General features: G+C 34.0%; 1 protein-coding gene across 13 annotated transcripts in view; it reads right to left on the bottom strand.

Annotated features, from left to right (window-relative positions):
- RBM26 (RNA binding motif protein 26) overlaps positions 1-20,800 on the bottom strand; it is an 82,575-nt gene that overhangs the window by 26,074 nt on the left and 35,701 nt on the right. For 6 of the 13 annotated variants that reach the window (XM_047756504.1, XM_047756505.1, XM_047756503.1 and 3 more), the window contains exons 10-17: positions 17,201-17,312; positions 15,947-16,106; positions 12,628-12,792; positions 11,850-11,981; positions 10,588-10,659; positions 2,702-2,827; positions 2,277-2,351; positions 1,334-1,501 (exon numbers count right to left, since the gene is read on the bottom strand). In XM_047756504.1, the coding sequence (XP_047612460.1) occupies positions 1,334-1,501; positions 2,277-2,351; positions 2,702-2,827; positions 10,588-10,659; positions 11,850-11,981; positions 12,628-12,792; positions 15,947-16,106; positions 17,201-17,312 (1,010 nt within the window). The remainder of the gene's footprint in view (positions 1-1,333; positions 1,502-2,276; positions 2,352-2,701; positions 2,828-10,587; positions 10,660-11,849; positions 11,982-12,627; positions 12,793-15,946; positions 16,107-17,200; positions 17,313-20,800) is intronic. The other 7 variants (XM_047756512.1, XM_047756515.1, XM_047756514.1 and 4 more) reach the window with 3 other exon arrangements.

Genomic DNA, 20,800 nt, shown 5'->3' on the forward strand with positions numbered 1-20,800 from the left:
TTCCATTTAACCCATACATTTCTTCTCTATATCCAGTCCTACCATCTTAGTTCAAGCCATCATCACCTCTGGTCTACACTACTGCAATAACTTCCTAACTTGTTCCTACATCCACCGACTTCCCTATAATTCATTTTCCATGCAGAAGCCAAAGTGAGATTTCTATGGAGTAATTTTTTAGCAAAGAACTGTGAAAAGAAAAACAAACAAAAAAATGAAGTGTCAATGTCAATATATAATATGCTTTACGTAGGAAAGAATACATACACACACACACCAAGAGGGGGAGACAGTGGGGAATATGGAATGGTTGTCTATATATACCTTTTCATATCGTGTAATTTTATATCATGTTAATGTGTTACTTATTCAAAAAAGTAAAATTAAATTAGCAAGAATGAAGGGAAAGGGGGATTCAAAACTGTATACATATAGAAATAGACCTAATTTTATCAAATTAAGAACATAACCACACAAAAGGAAAAAGAAAGATAATTCTACACCAGTTTTGACTCCACAGTTTTAGTGGAGTATATACTGTAGGGTTGTAAAGAATGCAAACAAATTCAGAATTTTATAGTTAGTTATTGGAAGTGGTATTGTTATAGAGATTCTGAAACTATTTCAATGTATTACAGGACTGTGCAAATGAGTACTATACTGACGTTAGTGGGAATCAAGTTATCACTACAGGAACAGGGAGATAAAATAAGGCATAAGAGAAAGAAAAAGAGAACACTGTAGTGTTGGATTAGAATCAGAAATATCAATACGGATTCATGATTTTATATATACATATATACACACACACATCTGTAGCACTGTGTTTCTTTTTTCAAAATCACTTACTGTCATCTGACAATAACTTGCTCACTTATTTGTTTCTAAAGGGTTCATCTACCTGAACTTTCTCCTGTTCAATCAATTCATTCTGTACAGTGATATCAGAATGTTACTTCTCTGTTCATTAATATTTTACACCCCCAACTACTTATAAAGTTCAAACTTCTCAGTCAAGCATTCAAGTACCTATACTGTTTTGTCCTCAAGCTACCTTTTCAAGATTATCCGTAATTATTCTAATTAGTGACTTCTTAACTACAATATATAGGGTTCAAAAGATGAGTAGAGTTTGCTTATTTGTATTTATTTACTTATTCATTAATAGAGGAGGGGGAGAATGGTATTATATAATGATCAAATTTTGAACAAACAATATTAGCTTAAAAAGGAAAACTGAATCTTAAACAACACAGTGTTTTAAGTTTTTTTTAGTAAGTAATAGTTTTTTTTTTTTTTTTAGTAATATGAATAACACCACAAATCAAAATACCTGAGTCTTGGTTTTTATACTTTTTGGAAGACAGCGTCCAGGAGAAGCAGCTTTGACCTCATCTTTCAACTTGGTAATATTTTTTGTTAAAACCTCTAAAGTTTTCATTATTTCTGCTTTATCTTCAGACTTCATTGCTTTGTTTTTCTCCAGTTTTGAAATTAACATCTGCCAAATTTTTAAAAACAGAAAAATGTAGGAAACTTATCCCTACTATTATGAAAAAAGCAAACACAGCAAAGTAAATAAGTTTTCCCACATTAATAAATCATTAGGTCCACTGCATCACAGTGGGAACTCCTTTTTTTTTTTTTGCTACATAAATAATTTTTAATTTTCTAGTAGCCACCTTAAAGAGAGATACATTAAAATTAGTTAAATAGTAATATGTTAGATTTAACTCAATTTATCAAATGTAACTTTCGACAAAAATTAGAGATGTTTTACCTTTTTTCTTCATAATATGTGGTTGAAAGTTGGTATGTATCTTACACTTACAGAATATCTCAATTTGGACTAGACACATTTCAAGTACTTCATAGTCAGATGTGGCTCTTAGCTACTGTACCAGACAGCATAGGACTGGGGAATCCCAAGCCAATTAAAGAAAAGTACATATATCTATCAACAATGAGAAAAAGTTTCCATTTTACATTGAACAAACTACTGGGCGGCAACATACCTAGGTAAACACTCCTTATTTTCACTTCAAGTTAATCACAGCTCCATTTAAACTAATCCAACTCCCAGTCCACTGTGTAATGTGTGTATTTCATCCATAATATATTATCAATTAATATACACACTATTATTGATAAATATTTCAGTTTTACCATTGTTGATAATAGTAAATAAGCTTCTCAGGACTATCTATAGTTTAAGATTAAATTACTAAAAACTATGACATAAATGTATTTTGCCAAATCTAACTTTAATATTTTACCTTCTGTGTTTCAATGTGCTTTTCTAAAATTTCTTGTTTCCTTTTCCTTACATCCTGCTGAAGTTTCAGTGCCTCCTAGAGAAAGGGATCAAAAGTATCATTAGAATATTTACCACTTACTTTTTTGATAACAAAATTACTTAGGAAAACAGAACAGGTTGCAACTGAAGAAGCTTAGCAACAAAAATTACATGCAAAGTTTTCCTACATAAATCTTAAATATGTATGCAACTTTCAAAGATTAATCAGGAGAACCTTCCATTTCAAGAAAATTAAATTTATTATATACTACAGAAAATAAAAGTCCAGTGACAACCAACATATACCTTTCTTTCAGCTCTATTTTATGATTAAGCATTGAAAAAACACACACTGCAGAAAAGCTCTGCAACATGCAAATTCTGTATACTACTAGGTGTACTTACCTGTTTTTTTTTCTGTGCTTCATTATTATCAACTGCAGAGGTGGAAACAAGTAAGGTTTTTTGTGCAGCCTTCAAAGCAGCTGGATTATATACCGTTTTTGTTAGGCCAGTAGATGTAGACAACACCTACCAACACAAATTCAATTTCTCAAAAAAGGTATCAAGCATTCATGATTTCCTAAGTTCTGTTTCCTTCAGCACTCCTGTCAAAATTTAGCACACTGAACTAAAAGCATTATGTATTTATAATTAACTATTATAATTAGCATCGAATCACTAAGTCACAACTAGTGATTTGAAAGGAAGATACGAATGAGGGATAAACCATAAAGTGAAAAAGTTTTAAATTAACACCACCATATACTTAGAGAAAAAGTAAAAAACATACAAAAGCTTCAAATCAATTAAAAAACACTGTCATTACTATATCACTGAAATTGTTGAATATATTACCAGTATTCCTAAGGACTACAGCAAAATCTACACAAAAACACAGCGCAAGAGGAAATCAGATGCTTTTCTACAAACAATTTAAAATGATTTGTAATTTACAGTTCTGAAATTAAACTTATTGTTTCCTCTCTCCACCCCTTTGCTAGCATTGTTCTTTAAGTGACCTTATTCCTTTAAACCCAGCTCAGGTTCTGAACAACCATTCAGGATCTTCACGAAGCCCTAATCACTTATTTCTTATACCTAGGTCCTTTGATGAAGTATTATTCCTATTAAAATACATAGTAAAAATGATCTGATATTATATTAATTTATATCTCTCTCCCTGTCTCTCTCTCCTTGTCTTCACTGTAAGAGCCCTGAAACAAAAATTGTGCCTTTCTCCTCTTTGTTCATCTCCCAGTACCTAAATCTTGCTACTAATTATGAGCCCCTGGATAAGTTCAGGTACCTTTTTGTGCCTCAGTTTGCTCATTATAACAAAATCTAACTTGATGGTGTCTAATGTCCTTACAAACCCAAAAATTCATTCTGTAAGGATAGGGAATTTTTGGCTTGATTCAACTGTTATGTCTGCAGTGCCTAAAACAGTGCTGGGGTACATAGTAAATATTCAATAAGCACTTTTACACTGAATTAAAATGAAATGATAATAGATCTGAGTGGACAATCTTTTCTACAAAATGATCAATTAAAAAAAAAAAAAGTGTATTGACTGCCTTTTTATCCTCCAAAAGCAAAAAGCTGTAGGTACTACAGAGTAACTGGTTACTGGTTCTTGGAAAGGAGCCTAAAAGATCCCTTCAAGAAGATCTATGAACGCTAGGAAAACTAATTACAAAACCATGTGGGTGAACAGTGTTAAATTTCCAGAGGATAAAACATAGCTTCCAAAGTCTTAAAGGAGTTTATGACCTAAAAGAGGTTAAAAGAACTACATAAACAGAAGAATATCAATGAGAAAAAAGGGCCCTGCTTTCTAGCTACTAAAATGTATAAATAACTGGGTATATCAGAGATGTAGCAATCTGGACACTACTTTCTAATTTTTTATCATGAAATCAGAATAAGGAACATCACAAAGCTCAGGCAACTTATTCAAGAATATTGTGGGAGTTCCCGTCGTGGCGCAGTGGTTAACGAATCCGATTAGGAACCATGAGGTTGCGGGTTCGGTCCCTGCCCTTGCTCAGTGGGTTAATGATCTGGTGTTGCCGTGAGCTGTGGTGTAGGTTGCAGACGCGGCTCGGATCCCGTGTTGCTGTGGCTCTGGCGTAGGCCAGTGGCTACAGTTCCGATTCGACCCCTAGCCTGGGAACCTCCATATGCTGCAGGAGCAGTCCAAAGAAATAGCAAAAAGACAAAAAAAAAAAAAAAGAATATTGTAGCCTCTAAATAAGTATTCAAGAATATCTTAGCCTCTAAATGAAATTTAAAAAACCCTAAAATACTGTAATTATACTAGTTCCATACAGCATAATTGATGTTTAAAAATAAAAGGTTCTTTACAATATTTGATATGTATCAAAATTTGATAATTTTCTTCAATAATGAAGATATGCAAGATATCACTAATAAATATGAAATGGCTGCATTCAGTAAAATAGAGTAGATATAGATGTAGTTCACACTAACTTGTCACTATTCTCTGTAATTCCAGAGAAAAATTTCTTCCACGCTACCTTACCACACCACACAATGTCAAGCTGTATGATTATATAATCAAGGGGGAGATAATAACTTTATAAAGGGAGAAACACAAGATAATCTGCTGAAGAAAGAGTCTGAGTGTTTCATAAACTGTTTCGTCATGATGATTCCTTAATAAGTAGAAAAGTTGTAGCAAAAAAGGTTTCTATACTCAAAGTTGGAAACAATATAACCCTATTTTCTAGCTTCAAAATGAATATTATCATAATAGCTGTGAGAACTCCAGAAGTAAAGAAACACATAATTTTTTATTTCAGTATTTCTCCAATTTCAGTGAGTAGGGAACACTCCCTTTGAAGTATTGTTATTAATACCAGATATCAGACTAAGGAGTGCTGTTTCAAGGTGAATAACGAAATATCTGACAATGAGAAGACTCCTTTATTCCTAGAAGCATCTCACCTCCTTGCTTTTTTCAGGAACTTCCTTTTGTAAAAAACACTGCACACAAGATATCACTGACTAGGATACACACTATCATTTACCATAACCCTACTAAAGAAAAAGGGCTCCAATTATAACCACAAACGCCAACTATAAGATACAGCCTAATTTCAGAGGTGTAAAAATGTGAAAATGAAATGACTTAGAAACAGTGAACTATCTGACTACAAATATTGCTCACTTTCTGAATCTGTTTGCTTTCAGAGTTTAGACACTAGGAGTGTGAACAGAAAGGAATATTTGTATTTTCAAAAGATGTGGACAGAGTTGTGATAAAAGAGAAGAAAAATCTGAAAAAAAAGGGGGGGGGGAGGAAAATCTGTTAAAAATGAAACCAGTGGAGGGAAGTAACAAAACCAATGGAAAAGATGATGCTACGATTCTAATAACACAATCGAAAACATGGTGGCCTTTCTAAACAACCTCAGCTTCTCTATTTTCTATTAGGTTTTCTGCACGTGCCATATTTTTACATATTGACCCATTTCCAGTGACCTTACGTGCATGTGCTTATTAGTTCCAGCTGTCTGTGAATTCTTTCAGGTTTTCCACATATACAATAATGTCGCCTAAGAGAAAACATCGTTTTATTTCTCCCTTTACAATGTTTATTCTGTTTATTTTATTTTATGGCCTTATTATAGTGGGTAGGCCCTATACTATTTTAAAAAAAGGTGACAAGAGTGGACCTCCTTTGTTGTTCCTGATCTCAGAGGGAATGTATTCAATATTTCACCACTGAATATGTTAGCTCTAGAGGGTTTTTTTGTTGTTGTCTTTTTTTGCAGATATATTTTGTCAAAAATAAGGAAGTTTCTATTTCTAGCTTGCAAAATGTTTACTGTGACTAAATAGTTTTATTGGACTTTTTTTTCTCCTGAGATAATCATATGGAGTCCTTTCCCCTCCTTCCAACATCTACCCTCATCCTTCCTCCTCTTACCCCTTTATTTTGCTAACATGGTGAATTAAACCGATTTTCAAACATTTCATCAACCTTACATTTCTGGAATAAACTCTACCTGGTCAGGATGTATTATCTTTCTCAACAGTGTATATTTGCTAACATTTTATTTAGGATTTTTGTGTTTATGCTCATAAGATACTGGCTTGTAATTTTCTTTTCTTGTAATACACATATCAAGTCTGGTAATCAAAGTTTTGGTGAATTCCTAAGATGAGCTGAAAGTGTCACATGCTTTGTTGTTAAAATATGTATCACTAATACCTCTTACTTCCCAAGATAAAAATCAATTCCCCAGTAAAATAAAGGTTATAGTCCATTACCACCTCCTTATCTTATTTCCTATGTAAAATATCACCAGCCATGTTATTAGTACTTGTAAAACAAACAACAAAAAACACCAGATTTATCTCATGGATAAAAATCAGAGGAAAAAAGGATTTTGTAAAAATTACTACTGCCGAAAAAGGTTATTACAAATTAAATTCCCCAATATTATTTTTTAATAACCAGTGCCCAAGTTAAAATCAAATACAGAAAGAAACATAATTAGGATAATTAGGATGCCTCAAAGCCACACTCACAAAAAGCTAGTTTCCACAGGATTTTAAAGCAAGTGCCTTTGCTTAAATGCAATAAAAATATAGTATCTTAGTATTTATGTATAGCAAACTTAAAATATAATTACCATATGGTCAATTTTTATATTAAGAAAATAGTCAGACTTTCAATAACTCTCAATGTTCAGCTTATAAAATTCTCTTAAAGCAGCACATAGATGGGTTTTCTATAACAAAGTTGAATTAACTGGGAATTCTAGCGAGGACAGGAATTTACTTTAAAATTAAATTACCAAATATTTTCAGGATTAACAATTTTATTTCTTTCAAAAATACTAAGTAGTTTAAAAGAAAAGATATTGAAAATCTTGCAGAGAAATATTTTAGCATCAAAGGAAAAATGTGTTAAGACAGTAATCAATTTTTGCTAAAATAGCTTGGTTCCCAGAAAATTCAGCACAGCAAATAATTTCATATAAATCATATTTTTCTGTAAGAAAAATAATCCTGCTAATAATCCTGACTGAGTAATCCATGGAATAATCCTGACAGAGGCCAATCCACTTAAAAAAATTAATCAATAACAGTTATAAAAAGAAACTACCATAAATTTCCTTAATCTTTATAATAAAGCAGCGAAAATATACAACAAATATAAATTTTAAAAACCAGCGGGATACTTAAATGACTGTATTTCATAGTTAAGGAAACAGAGAGTAAGACTTGTTCAGGATCATCTGGAATGTCAGCTGCTAAATGCTACAGCTGAATGCTCTATATGACATGTAATGTTCCTTCAATTATGCCACACAATTTCCCTTTTAAAAGTTTCATGGTACAGATGTTAACTTATCATCATGCAAGGGGACCAAAATATCTTTTCAGATTACAAAAACAACTAAACAAAAAACTAATAACCAGGATGGTATATGCAGATGCCACATTTAATTCTCCACAAATCCCTCTACAGTAAGCTGAGGCACTCAAACTTTATTTCACTGATCACTCTACTTAAGTAATACCTATTTAATAGCTATTACAATATCTTAATATTTACAGTATCAATCAGGTTTTAAGTTTCCTCTTTCTTAGCCCTCTCACAAAAATTCAATCTTAGAATAAAAAAGAATCACTAATGACTGGATATTGTTTAGAGGTAAGGGATAAAATTTTACATTTGTTTACTTATTTAACAATAATGGAAGATACTATTTAGATTCAAAGTTTGAGTTTTCCCCTCCTTTCAATTTAAAAAGTGTAAATAACATTTGAGGATAGATCACATTTTTCGATTCTTCCTAAGACTTCTCTGAAATCACCGAGCTCTAGGGTTTACGCAGCAAAAAACCCTATGGACTAGGGGAACAGAAATAACCAAGAATAAGCAAAAACAAAATGCTATTCTGTAAATGAGTTCACTGAAAGTGACTGCTTTCCTTAAGAGTCTTTGCAATATTTATTGAGTAATTTTTTTTCATAAACAGCCAACTACCATTAGTGAGTTTTCAGAAACTCAGTGCTAACTATATTAGCAAATCTATACTATCAATCCAAATTTGTACACCTTTTATCTAAAGCTATACAAAACACATTAAAAAACAATAATGAAAACAAATAGCAAAACACATTAGAAAAATTTCATAAAAGCTATAATTAGTACATTTCTATTTTAGAGTCTAAATCTTGGGAGTTCCCCTTATGGCTCAGCGGTTAATGAACCCACCTAGGATCCATAAGGCTGCAGGTTCAATCCCTGGCCTCCCTCAGTGGGTTAAGGATCTGGCATTGCCATGCACTGTGATGTAGGTCACGGAATGCGGCTCGGATCCTGAGTTGCTGTGGTTGCGGTGTAGGCTGGTAGCTACAGCTCCAATTCAACCCCTAGCCTGGGAACTTTCATATGTCGCAGGTACAGCCCTAAAAAGCAAAAATATAAATAAATAAAATAAAATAAAGTAAAATAGCATCTAAATCTTGACATAAAAAGACCCCAAACATAATCAGGGTTTTAGAGCTCTCTAGAATTGCTCAGTGGTATACTAAGTATAATAGTCCTTATATCATTTTATTCCTCAGTTACTTATTATCAAGGAGGATAAACCTAATCAATTGTAAATATTCAGATACTGCTAAATTTAATAGCATAAACTAAGTCACACAAATTCAGAGAAAAGGGGGAGCATACATGGAAGAATCTGGAGATTTCACAGTAAAGGTTAGAGAGATTTTCAATCTTTAAAAGAATGACTAGAATTCAGTTAGACAGATGGAAATGCACACCAGAAAACCACCATTAAAAAAAGAGGCAGTAAACAGCAAAAGACAGAGAGCAAAAAAAGAGCTCATTAGGGTAGAAAAGAAGAAAAGCAGAGGTAACAGACCCACAATAATTGAGGTATCATGAACTATGAATCAAGCAATGCCATTTAGCTGAAGAAATGAAAGTTTCTGGAAGGAGTTAACATTAAAATAAGTCCAAGAGTAGGATGGTGGCAGTGTAAAGTAGAGGAGGAGGATGCCAGCCCAGAGGCCAGGGAACTGTTAAGTGGCAGAAAAAGAGCACTGGACTACAAACTCAAGTGACTGCCTCCTAGGCTTCCATGTTGTGGAAAATGGGGACATCACTTTTAGAGGTGGGGGTAGGAGGAGAAATTAATCTATATGGAAAATAATGAATCATTTTAGGCATGTTATGTCTGAAGTAATGCTAGGTGCCCAAGAGGAAAATCTGATTTGCAGAATTGGATTCATACTTCTAGAACTGCCAAAGCTTACATAGTAAATAAGGAAAATAATTTATTGAAGAATCAGTGAAGAGAGCAGGTCATCTCTTTCATGGAATGCTCTATAACATCAATTTCCTATGTAATCTTTAGAATAGAAAGAGCGATTGACTAGAAATAGGAGACCCAGATTCCAGTCCTAGAACAGTAACTCATAGTGTCTAGGTCAACCAAAAAAACTACTTGAGCCTTACCTCCTTCAAGGTGAGGATATAGAAATGAGAAAGATTTTATCTAATTCTAATGTTCTGTGATTCCTCATAACTCAAAATAAGACTAAAGATTAGGGCATTCACTGATACCTAACAGAGAAAATAATATATCTACATGGAAGGTCCATAAATGCTCTTAATTTAAGCAGCATTTGCTCCCTTCACTGAAAAAGGAAATGACTGTTTTGTTAGGCTATATACAATAGCTGTTAGTAATAAATTGAAAAATGTATTTATATCATTCTTTCTGGTTTACCAAATACTCTTAAATGATGTTATTTAATCCTAACAAAACCCAGTAAATAAGACAAATATTACCATCACCATTTTATCAATGAATAAAAGGGTTCAGAAAGGTTAAGAGCAATGCCCAAAGTCATGCAGTTAGTAAGTGAAGAGCCAGAGCTCAAACTCAGGTAAAACTCCTAATTCATGGCCCTTTCTATCAGGCTGCCAGAGTTTTCAAATTAAAATGCGTAATATCTCTAAAGAAAATATAGTAAATTAAAAGAGAAAACAAAAAGAATGGAGCATAAGGAAATACAGTGAGCAGCAAGTATTAAAATGCTGATGCAAAAAGTAAAAAGAGATAGGCAAATATTTTTCTTTTTCAGCAAATGGAAGGCAAAAACGTAGGAATAAAAGATACAGATACTATTAAGAAGCAAGAGTTTGTAACTATGAAAAAAATGAAAAAATTAAGATGCCACCTGAAAACATTTATGAAGCCAAGACACACACATCATGCTATTCTTCTTACCTTTTCAGTTGCTGAAACAGATGGCTTTGATACAAAACCCAACCTGTCCTTCACAGATAACTTAGTTACATTCTAAAAAAATTAAAATGGACATATTCAGTGTTTCCCCAAACATAAGTAAGTCTGTAGGGACTTTGAACATTCTGATTCTACCATACACTGACTCTATAAGTATACTGATGTTAATTTAAAAAACTTGGGCCTTTTGCAAAAACAGAGAAAGAATATGTGTGTGGAAAAACAAACAGTATACAATATTACTCAAACATAAAAAATTATAATGTAAAATAAGAGGTCTGAACCAGGTGATTACTTAAGCCCCCTCCACTGACACGGAATCATTAATGCTTAGACTCTTATGTTGACAAGTAGAAAGTCTGTACATTCTAAATATTAGATCTGAGCAATTAAAACCCGTGCCTGTTTCTTGAGCTTAAAACAAACACCATTCTTTCCTAAAGCATGTTTGTTTTATAGCCAAATATACTGTATTTGGTAATGATATAGGCCAACAGGATAGAAACAGTTTTTTTGTTTGTTTGTTTTTTTAAGCATCTACTAATTTACATTGTGCATATTTTTAAAAAATTTTCAGGAATTATCTACAAAGACTATTTTAATAAGGTGGCATCCATTAGCTAAGTAGGATACTACATCCTAACTATTTTACACAACAAATACTGAAACATCTGTAGACAAAGGGAAGTTCAGTTTCAGAGACTGAGGGTGCAGAAACAAGAAACTGCCACTCAAGTGTGGAAGGGAGTGGGAAGGGAATAACATATAGAGAAGAGAATTTGAGAGTCAGAAACAAGTGATGCAAGTTCTCAGAGAGCTGTCTAAGTAACTTGAAAGTGTAAGCTTTCCCTTCCCAAAAGCTTTCAGTTCAGACTACTACATAATTATCTCTGGAGAAGCATTCCAGTTAAGTAAAAGATGATAGGGGGAAAAAAAGATCTACTGAAACTTTACTTTTCAGGCTGTTTTACTGGAAAATTACCTCCTCTAAAAAGTGAAAAAGAATTCTTTCCCATAAATAAATATTAACTATTGAAAAGAATTTAAGATTCAAATACTATAGGAAAAGGAGACTGTGAAAAAGTTAGGATAAAAAAATTTTAAAGGTGGGATTCAAATATATATAGATAATATTTATGTATAAAAATATACACACACACAATTAACTATAATTCAAATCACCATGGGAAGTTAATTTACTGAGAACTTATAATGTGATGGGCACTGTAAGATTTTTCATTTACCTGAGGAAGGTCTGAACTGGCACTCTGGGCTTCTGCTGGTTCAATAGTACTTGAAGGTACTGGACCCAACCGCTCTTTGACTGACTGCTTCACAACAGGCAAAATGGGCTGCTGAACTAAAGGCTGCATTACCTCAGAACAAGAAAAAAATGTTAAACAGGCTGAACAGTTCATGAGCACGCAAAGTAATCTCTGTTATTTTGTTACTAAACTGCCCATACAGAGAAAGTTTTAAGAGTACAGCTTATAATCAAAACTTAACCACCTCCCAAATTCCTTCATGCCATGTATACAGGTGTACAAAATATTTATAAAGTAGAGGAAAAAATTAAAATTCACCCTTCACTATCTTGTGTCTCTCTCTCTCCTCTTTCAGCTCTAGAAACATCAAATTAATCTTTACATATTGACTGAATGACTGAATGAGAGATGGATAGAGGGAGAGAAAGACTTCCAAGATGAACCCACAGTCTGAGTTTCTAAAATACATATATAGTTACCATGTACTGGAGAGAATCCCACCTACCAGGGACTATTCTATATGACTTACACGAATCACCTTATAATTATCTGTACTAGGGATTAACATCATAATAAAATGAGAGAACAGGTTAGAGAAGTTAAGCAACTTCCTAAAGTCTATATCTAGTTAATGATGGTAGAGCCAGAATTTGAACTCATGTCTGATTATAATGCACCTGCTTTAAAAAAAAAAAAAAAATCTATGCTAAGAAGTTTCTAAGAAAAGCATTTAATTCCACATACACTTCTCTCTTACTTTTGGAGAAGTAGTTTGTAACTGCTGGGTACTTCCTTCTCTGTGCCAATAAACCTTAATAAAGCGATTATTTAGCACTGCTTCTGTACTTGATATTGCTTTCTTTGCTTCTTCATATGTTGCAAATTGGATAAGGGCACCTTCAGGATCACCATTATAGGCAACCTAAGATTTAAAATATTAAGAATTGTGAATTTGCAAATGAATCTGTTGCTTCATACAGTAAAATTCCCCAAGAAATAAAATACTGGTCCTTCCAAGTAGGAATCCAGATTATCATAGATTACTTTTACGCCAGAAAAAAATGGTAACTAAGGACTGTTCAGAGTGGAGTAGGCATATCCTCTACACAGCACTTAGCAGAGAATGCTCACTGCACAAATGTTATATACAAGCGTTTGAAATGTTCATTTTTGGAGTTCCCTTCATAGCTCAGTAGTTAAGGAACCCAACAAGGATCAATGAGGATGTAGGTTTGATTCCTGGCCTTGTTCAGTGGGTCAAGGATCCCGTGTTGCCATGAGCTGTGATGTAGGTTGCAGATTTGTCTTGGATCCCGAGTTGCTGTGGCTGTGTCGTAGGCCCGCAGCTGTAGCTCCAATTTGACCACTAACCTGGGAACCTCCATATGCCTCAGGTACAACCCTAAAAAAAAAAAAAAAAAAGTTCCACTTTTTACCCCCAATATTAATACTGACTATGAGAAACAATCCCTATGTCAATGAGTGATGTTAAGATCCACAGAGTCAGGAGAAGGCAATAAACTACTTTAAAAGAGGTGATCTCTAACCAAAAATTATAGAAAAATCCATCCGTAAAATTTTCTAAATTGGTAATTCTCACAAGAGTATTTCCAAGAGTACAAGAAAATTTAAGGGGAAAAAAAATAAAGAACAACATAACAACAGCAATAATCACATTTTATACATAAGTCAACTGAGATTCAAAGAGTATGTAATCTGGAGTTCCTGCTGTGGTGCAATGGGATCGGTGGCATCTCTGGAGTGCCCAACCTGGCTCAGTGGGTAGGTCACAGCTGTGGCTCAGATTCAAGCACTGGCCCAGGAACTCCTTATGCCACATGATGGCCCAAAAAGAAAAAGAAAAAAGAAAGAATATGTGATTCTATAGACCCATACAGTGAATAAGTAGATCTAAGGCTTTTTTAGTATTTAATTTTCTGTTCTTTCAATAATACCAGTACTTTCCAAGGTGTGTCACATAAACTACTGGGGCAAAGCAATACAAAATAGAAACTAAACATATAGACCTTGATTCAAACTACCTGGCTCAAACCTTGATTGTTACTCTCACAGGAGCATGAGCAAGTTATTTAATCTTTCTATGCCTCCATTTCCTCTTCCATAAAAGGGATAACAATATCCACTCTGGAGTTGTTAAGAATTAAATAAGGGGGGAATTCCCATCATGGCACAGTGGAAACGAATCCAACTAGGAACTATGAGGTTGTGGGTTCAAGCCCTAGCCTGGCATTGCCATTAGCTGTGGTGTAGATTGCAGATATGGTCCAGGTCCCGCATTGCTGTAGCTATAGTATAGGCCGGCAGCTGTAGCTCCGAATGGACCCCTAGCCTGGGAACCTCTATATGCCGCAGGTGTGGCCCTAAAAAGCAAAAAAATAAAAAATTTAAAAAGAATTAAATAATAATTTGTGTAAACCAGAGAGTGTATATGTGTGTATGTGTATATATAAAGAGTATTAAGTATTCAATAAATAATAGCTATAGGGAATTTAGGCAGCATTTTAATAATTACACATTTATTGTAATTTAAAACATCAATTTCATTGATATGTCCTATTAGGATAAAACTAAATGGTTTTTTAGACTAATTTTTTAAAAACATATAGTCTATAAATAATAATGTAGGCAGTATACAGATACATCAAAAGGACCAGTATAGAGCTATCAACCTCACTAGTAACTGAGGAAATGCAAATTGAAACAATGAGATATCATGTTCTAACCCTCAGCTTTAAACTGTTTTTAATAATTACTAATGTAGTTAATTGTGTAAGAATATTCTATGAACTTTTTTATGTCTAGATCTAAATGTAGTAGATCAAGGTGAACTGCCATAAAAAGATATTTATAAACATTCAAGATAAAGTACAAAAAAAAACTACAGGGTAATATGTATAATACGGGCTCATATACTTTTAAATACATACATATTTTTAAGTTTGCATACTGATTTATAGGTAAATATATACTCACAGAACTATAAAACAAAAAATCCAAAAACAACACATGGTAAACTGTTACCAAAACATAATAATATTATAGGGATATTTGGGAGAAAGAATAGGAAAAACACAGTGCTGAAAAATACTTTCTGTAAATTCTATGTAAATCTCTGGTGCCCTACCCCAAGCATGCATGCACTGTTTCATCTATTTTTATTATTTTTAAAATATTTTCCAAAATATCAACTTAAGCTGTACTAACATTTATTCTTATTTTTATCAGACTATAGGAAATAATTGTTTTAGTTGAAAAGAATGCCATACAAACAGGAAAAGAAGCCAAACATCATCTCAACACTTTCAACGTATCACATAGTATAAACTCAATATTAATAACTTCACAAGTAACATACACCTAAGCCAAAGTTTAATTTTAGGTGAAATCAAATACAAATTACACTGAATTTATTGTAAAAGATGTTCAAAAATGGTAAAGGGAAAAGCAAATATTTAATTATAGACTACATGGTATTTGGACTCCAGAAGTATCCATTATATTTGTCCCACCATTGGAGTTCCTGTGTGGCTCATCAGGTTAAAGATCTGGCATTGTCATTGCAGTCGCTTGGGTTCTGCTGTGGTGCAGGTTCAATCCCTGGCACATGCCACAGGTGTGGCCAAAAAAACCCAAAAAACAAAAACGACCAAAAAAATGTGTCCTATCACAGAGATGGCAAAAATAAATCTGACTTAGCAAAGTGCTAAAATGAAACTGAGGAAATGAAAACTACTATAAGATTAGATTTTACCAGAGTGGTTATTTATTCAACTTTGCAGTAATTTTATGATAACCTCTATTAGGTAAAAACTACATAAAACTCTATTAGGCAAAAACTACATAATATGATCAATTAAAACTCCTGCATTTTCAAAGTAAATATGTTATCACACTTTTTTTTATAAAGTTTCATTTCATACCTAATTTTCTAAATTTAGAATATTAGCAAATTTTCTATAATATTTCTTTATAAAGGTATTTTTCTTACTATATTAAGGTTCCCCCCCCGCCTAAATAATTACACAAAGACAACAGAGTCACTTCATAGCTCTTACCTGTAAGTTAACCAAGGTTCCAAATCGACTAAAATGCTCATTAAGTTTGCTGATATTATTTAATTCTGGAGGAACTTTTCTAAGTTCAAGTTTGGTATTCTCATTTCCAAACTGAACCTTTTTCTGGAAGCCTGGGCTGTTTGTTCTATTAAAATTTGGTCTGTAACAAAAATCAAGTTAATATATTCATTTATAAATCCTGATCCCTATGAAGTACAAAGGATTACAATTTAATCTTACAATTTAAGTCCAACTTTTTTTCCAAACTGAAATTGCTAGTTGAGAAAGGAAATTTAATTTTTTTTTCCTCAAAAAATGATGTTACCAAATTAGTAGTTTTCATCTTTCATGGAGCCAAGCTAGCAGGGCTCTTCCATATCATTTGTTCCTTTCCACTTCTATTGCATTTCTACTTAAAATTTTCAGCAGGAAAGGTCTTTGTACCCTCCTTCAGTCAATCTGCATATATAACCTTTGCTCCATTTTTGTAAAAGCCAGCTTATTGAAATGTTTCCTATTTTAAAACATTTATTAAAAGCAAGCAATGACCGTCAAAACCTCTTTCCAACTTAAAAAAAAAAAGTCAGAACTAGAGACCACACATTTGACATGAAGAAAGGGGCAAAACTGTGGCCCAGGGAGGTTATACTGCTTGCCTTAAATCTCAGAATTAAAGGCAGAATCTTTCTAGAAATTATCCATTAGTAAACATACGTTAAAGCTCTGAAAGAGTTATCCTGGTCTTTCTTCAAACATGCAAATTTATAAATGAATCATCAAACACACTAACATTCCGATTCTTGTTTCTCTGAACCCTTCCTTGACAACTTCAGTGCCTATCCAGCCTCCCCCACTTCAGTAAAAGATTGCTTTCTAACTCTTAACAGGAATTGCCCACATGTGATAGCCTTCTCCCAGACCTGACGCAGACTTCCTTCCCTAATAGTGGGCTCATGACTATCCTTTAAAAAGCTAGTATTCAAAAATATCGCTAAGCTAAGGGTTGGGGTTTTTGGGAGGTAGGAAGAGGTACAAATAGGAAAATTGTGCACTCAACCACCACACCCTTTCTATAAGAAAGTACCAGACGACTAACTTACACATTTTTGGAAAACAAATATTATATATTTTAGTTGGGGACTACCTACAGAAAAATTGTATTTTTAAAGAGAACATTATACTGTCACAGTAATAACGCAACTAACCTAAAAATCACTGCAAAATAAAATTCCTCAACTTTCCCTAACAGCTTACTTATCAAACCAAGTCTTCTTTGTAGGAACTCCAGGCTCCCCAGAACCAATGGTTCTTTTCCTTGACTCTGAATCCACGACTATCCTCATACTGCTTTTATTAGGAGGCTTCTCTGTTTGGAAAAAAAAAAAAAGAAAGAAAGAAAGAAAAGAAAGCATAGATTAACATTTTCTATTAAACACAGCCACTTCCTTAAATGTGCATGAAAAACAAAGTCCTGGCTTTTTGTCTAAATATACATTTCAGAAAATATAGAAATAAATGCGTATCTAAATACAGTAACTTAAGGATTTTAACTTATTTTGAATTCCTTCCACACCTAAATGAAGAAGAATCAGTAATTCTCATACGTCAAATTAATAACAAATAAATCACCTTGGTGCTTTGAGTTTATAGTTTTGAAATCAAATGCACAATCTACAAGATTCAAAATTTAACAATAGTCCAAAGACCTTTAAGAACTGGTAACTTAAAGGAGTTCCCTCTGTGGTGCATGGAGTTAACGATCTGGTGTTGTCTCTGAAGTGAGTGGCACAAGTTTGACCCCCAGCCTGGCAGAGTTAAGGGTCTGGTGTTGTCGTGGCTATGGCAAGGTCACAACTGTGGCTTGGGTTCAGTTTCTAGCCCAGAAACTTCCATATGCCATGGGTGAGGCCAAAAAAAAAAAAAGGAATTGATAACTTACAGTTGTGAATGAAGTGGGTTGCTTATTTAATGTAATAACATCATGCTAAACTAAAAAAAGGTAAAGATTTAACACTTTAACACTGTGCTAATGGTGTGCAAAAAAGGAAGTTCCTGTTGTGGCAAAGCAGAAACGAACCTGACTAGTATCCATGAGGATGCACATTTGATCCCTGGCCTCGCTCAGTGGGTCAGGGATCTAGTGTTGCCTGGATTTTTAATTAATTAATTTATTTATTGTTCCTGTGAACTGTAGTGTAGGTCACAGACTCGGCTCAGATCTGGTGTTGCAATGGCTGTGGCATAGCCCTGCAGCTGTAGCTCCAATTCAATCCCTAGCCTGGGAACTTCCATACGCCTGAAGCACTGCCCTAAAAAAAAGAAAAAAAGAAAAAAAAACTGTAAAAAATCTGCTTTCAACCTTTAACATCCATATAGTTTGACAAACACAGAACTATATTTAACCTTTATTTCCAAATGACACCAAAGCTTAAAAACATGACAACCCTAGTTCACACAGAAAAATACATTTTAAAATTCCTTTTTAAAAAAATGAATAAATCATATAAATCCTACTCTGAGTATTTCTAAACACATAAAACCAAAAGGACTTAAGATCTGTTTCAGCACAATTTCTCTCATGGCTGCCACTATAATCTCCATGCAGATCTTCCTACCAAATCCGTTCTTCCTCTCAGTGAATGATAACCTGTCCAATTATCCTCATCAGAAACCTTGTGTCTTTTATTACACCCTCTCCATTACCCCTACTCCCATTCTAAGTCCCCAAACCCATTAAGTAACGAGTGCTGTCAATTCTTCCCAATAAACTTAAATCCTTTACTTACCACTGTCACTACCCTAGTCTAGCTACTATCATCTCTTTTCCAGAATTTTTCAAATACCTTTAATTGGCCTCTTACTAGCCCCCCGCTTCCGACATCCCTCATTCCCTCTGTTCCAATCAAAAAATTCTTTCAGTTTCACAGAAGCATCACAAAGTACATGTGCTTTATCTACCCCCCTTTTCTGGCTAACTCTGACTAATCCTACATCGCCACAGCAGATCAGGTGGAAACATTCAGTATCTGTTATTGAAGGCATTCTTAAGGTAAATTGCAGTTTCTTTGCCCAGAGGTATCTTCACAGGACCAGTTCTGCAACAGAATTTTTGCTTTTATTCCTCCTTCCCAAGTCTATTTCACTGACCCTTTTAGAGAGTCTTTGAGATTTCCGATAACTTTTTCTACTTTAACATGTCTTTATCTGAAGGTTCACTATGAAAGGCAGTGATGTGTTAGTTTCAACTCAACTATATTCTCTCAAATTCTTATTTTTATTCATTTAAAAGAAGGAGTGTTAAACACAGAAGCAAGTTCCTCTTGGTATACAATCAGTAAATGTGTCTATCAGTCTTATGTACTGTGTTTTCCTCCAACATCCTTTTTTAATTTTATTTATTTTTCAGTTCTGTGATCTCAGAGGATATAAATTAAACTTGGTATAAATTTAAATGTTCCTGAACACCTCCACCACAAAAAGTTCTCTGAACACTCATGGTAGATGCTCAGAATCTGATCGTTTCTAATAAACAAATAAAAAAGTGAGAAGTGTAAGTACACATAATTTTACTAAACTGCATTAGTTAGTTACGAACTATTATTTATTTAAATAAGATGGACTTTTATTCACAATAATGCAGGACTCCAACTTTTTTTTTTTTTTTTGGTCTTTTTGTCTTTTAGGGTTGCACTTGTGGCTTATGGAGGTTCCCAGGCTAGGGGTCAAATCGGAGCTATAGCTGCCGGCCTACACCACAGCCACAGCAACGTGGGATCCAAGTCACATCTGTGACCTACACCACATCTCATGGCAACGCCAGATCCATAACCCACTGTGAAAGGCCAGGGATCAAACCCACATCCTCACGGATACTAGTTGGGTTTGCTAACCACTGAGCCACGATGGGAACTCCGCATGACTCTTTTTTTAGCTAGAAAAAAAAAATACAGCAAGGAATGACTGGAAAGAAAATGGCATTTAAAAATTAGCTGAAGTAGTTAGGAAAAAAAAGATATATTTTTGTTGGCCTACATAATATTTTCTGTAATGTCTGGCAATCCCTCATTCCCCAAAATAAAATATTACCTGCGGCAAATACTCCATCTTTCAAATTTATGTGAACTTTCCATCTTCTGAACCTTCATACCAATTTGCACCTCCTGCATAGCACTTTTCCTGCCCTGACTTGTGGATCAGTCTAAAGTCTATCTTCTCTCCCTTAGAAATTATATCAAAAAGTCTCTCTCCTTTAAGATAATTTTCAAAGCTAATGAGTCACTTTCTAAAATATAATTCCTTCTGCTTAAAATATTATAAGCAAACCAATATCAAATCCTCACATGTCAAAAGTAAACAAAAATTAAATATGTATCAAGCACTAAGTCTGTACAGTTAATTTCACTATCCAAACTACAAAAGAATCTACCATTAGGAATTAAAACATTACTCTTAAAAGTTTAAATGAACCAGGAGTTCCCGTTGTGGCACAGTAGAATCCAACTAGTAACCATGAGGTTGTGGGTTCGATCCCTGGCCTCACTCAGTGGGTTAAGGATCTGGCGTTGCCGTGAGCTGTGGTGTAGGTCATAGACACAGCTCAGATCTGGTGCTGCTATGGCTGTGGTGTAGGCTGGCAGCTGTAGCTCGATTTGACCCCTACACTGGGAACTTCCATATGCCGTAGGTGCAGTCGTAAAAAAGCAAAAAAAGAAAGAAAAAAAAAGTTTAAATGAAGCAATTAAGACCACAAATGATAGAATATACCCCCAAGAAAGCTAGAAAATAAGAACGTTTGGGAAATTCCTTTCCCCCTGGATGACAGAATAAAATGTCACCAATACCACAAATAAGGCA

This window comes from Phacochoerus africanus, chromosome 13 (genome assembly GCF_016906955.1).
Source record: "Phacochoerus africanus isolate WHEZ1 chromosome 13, ROS_Pafr_v1, whole genome shotgun sequence".
NCBI classification, from domain to species: domain Eukaryota; kingdom Metazoa; phylum Chordata; class Mammalia; order Artiodactyla; family Suidae; genus Phacochoerus; species Phacochoerus africanus.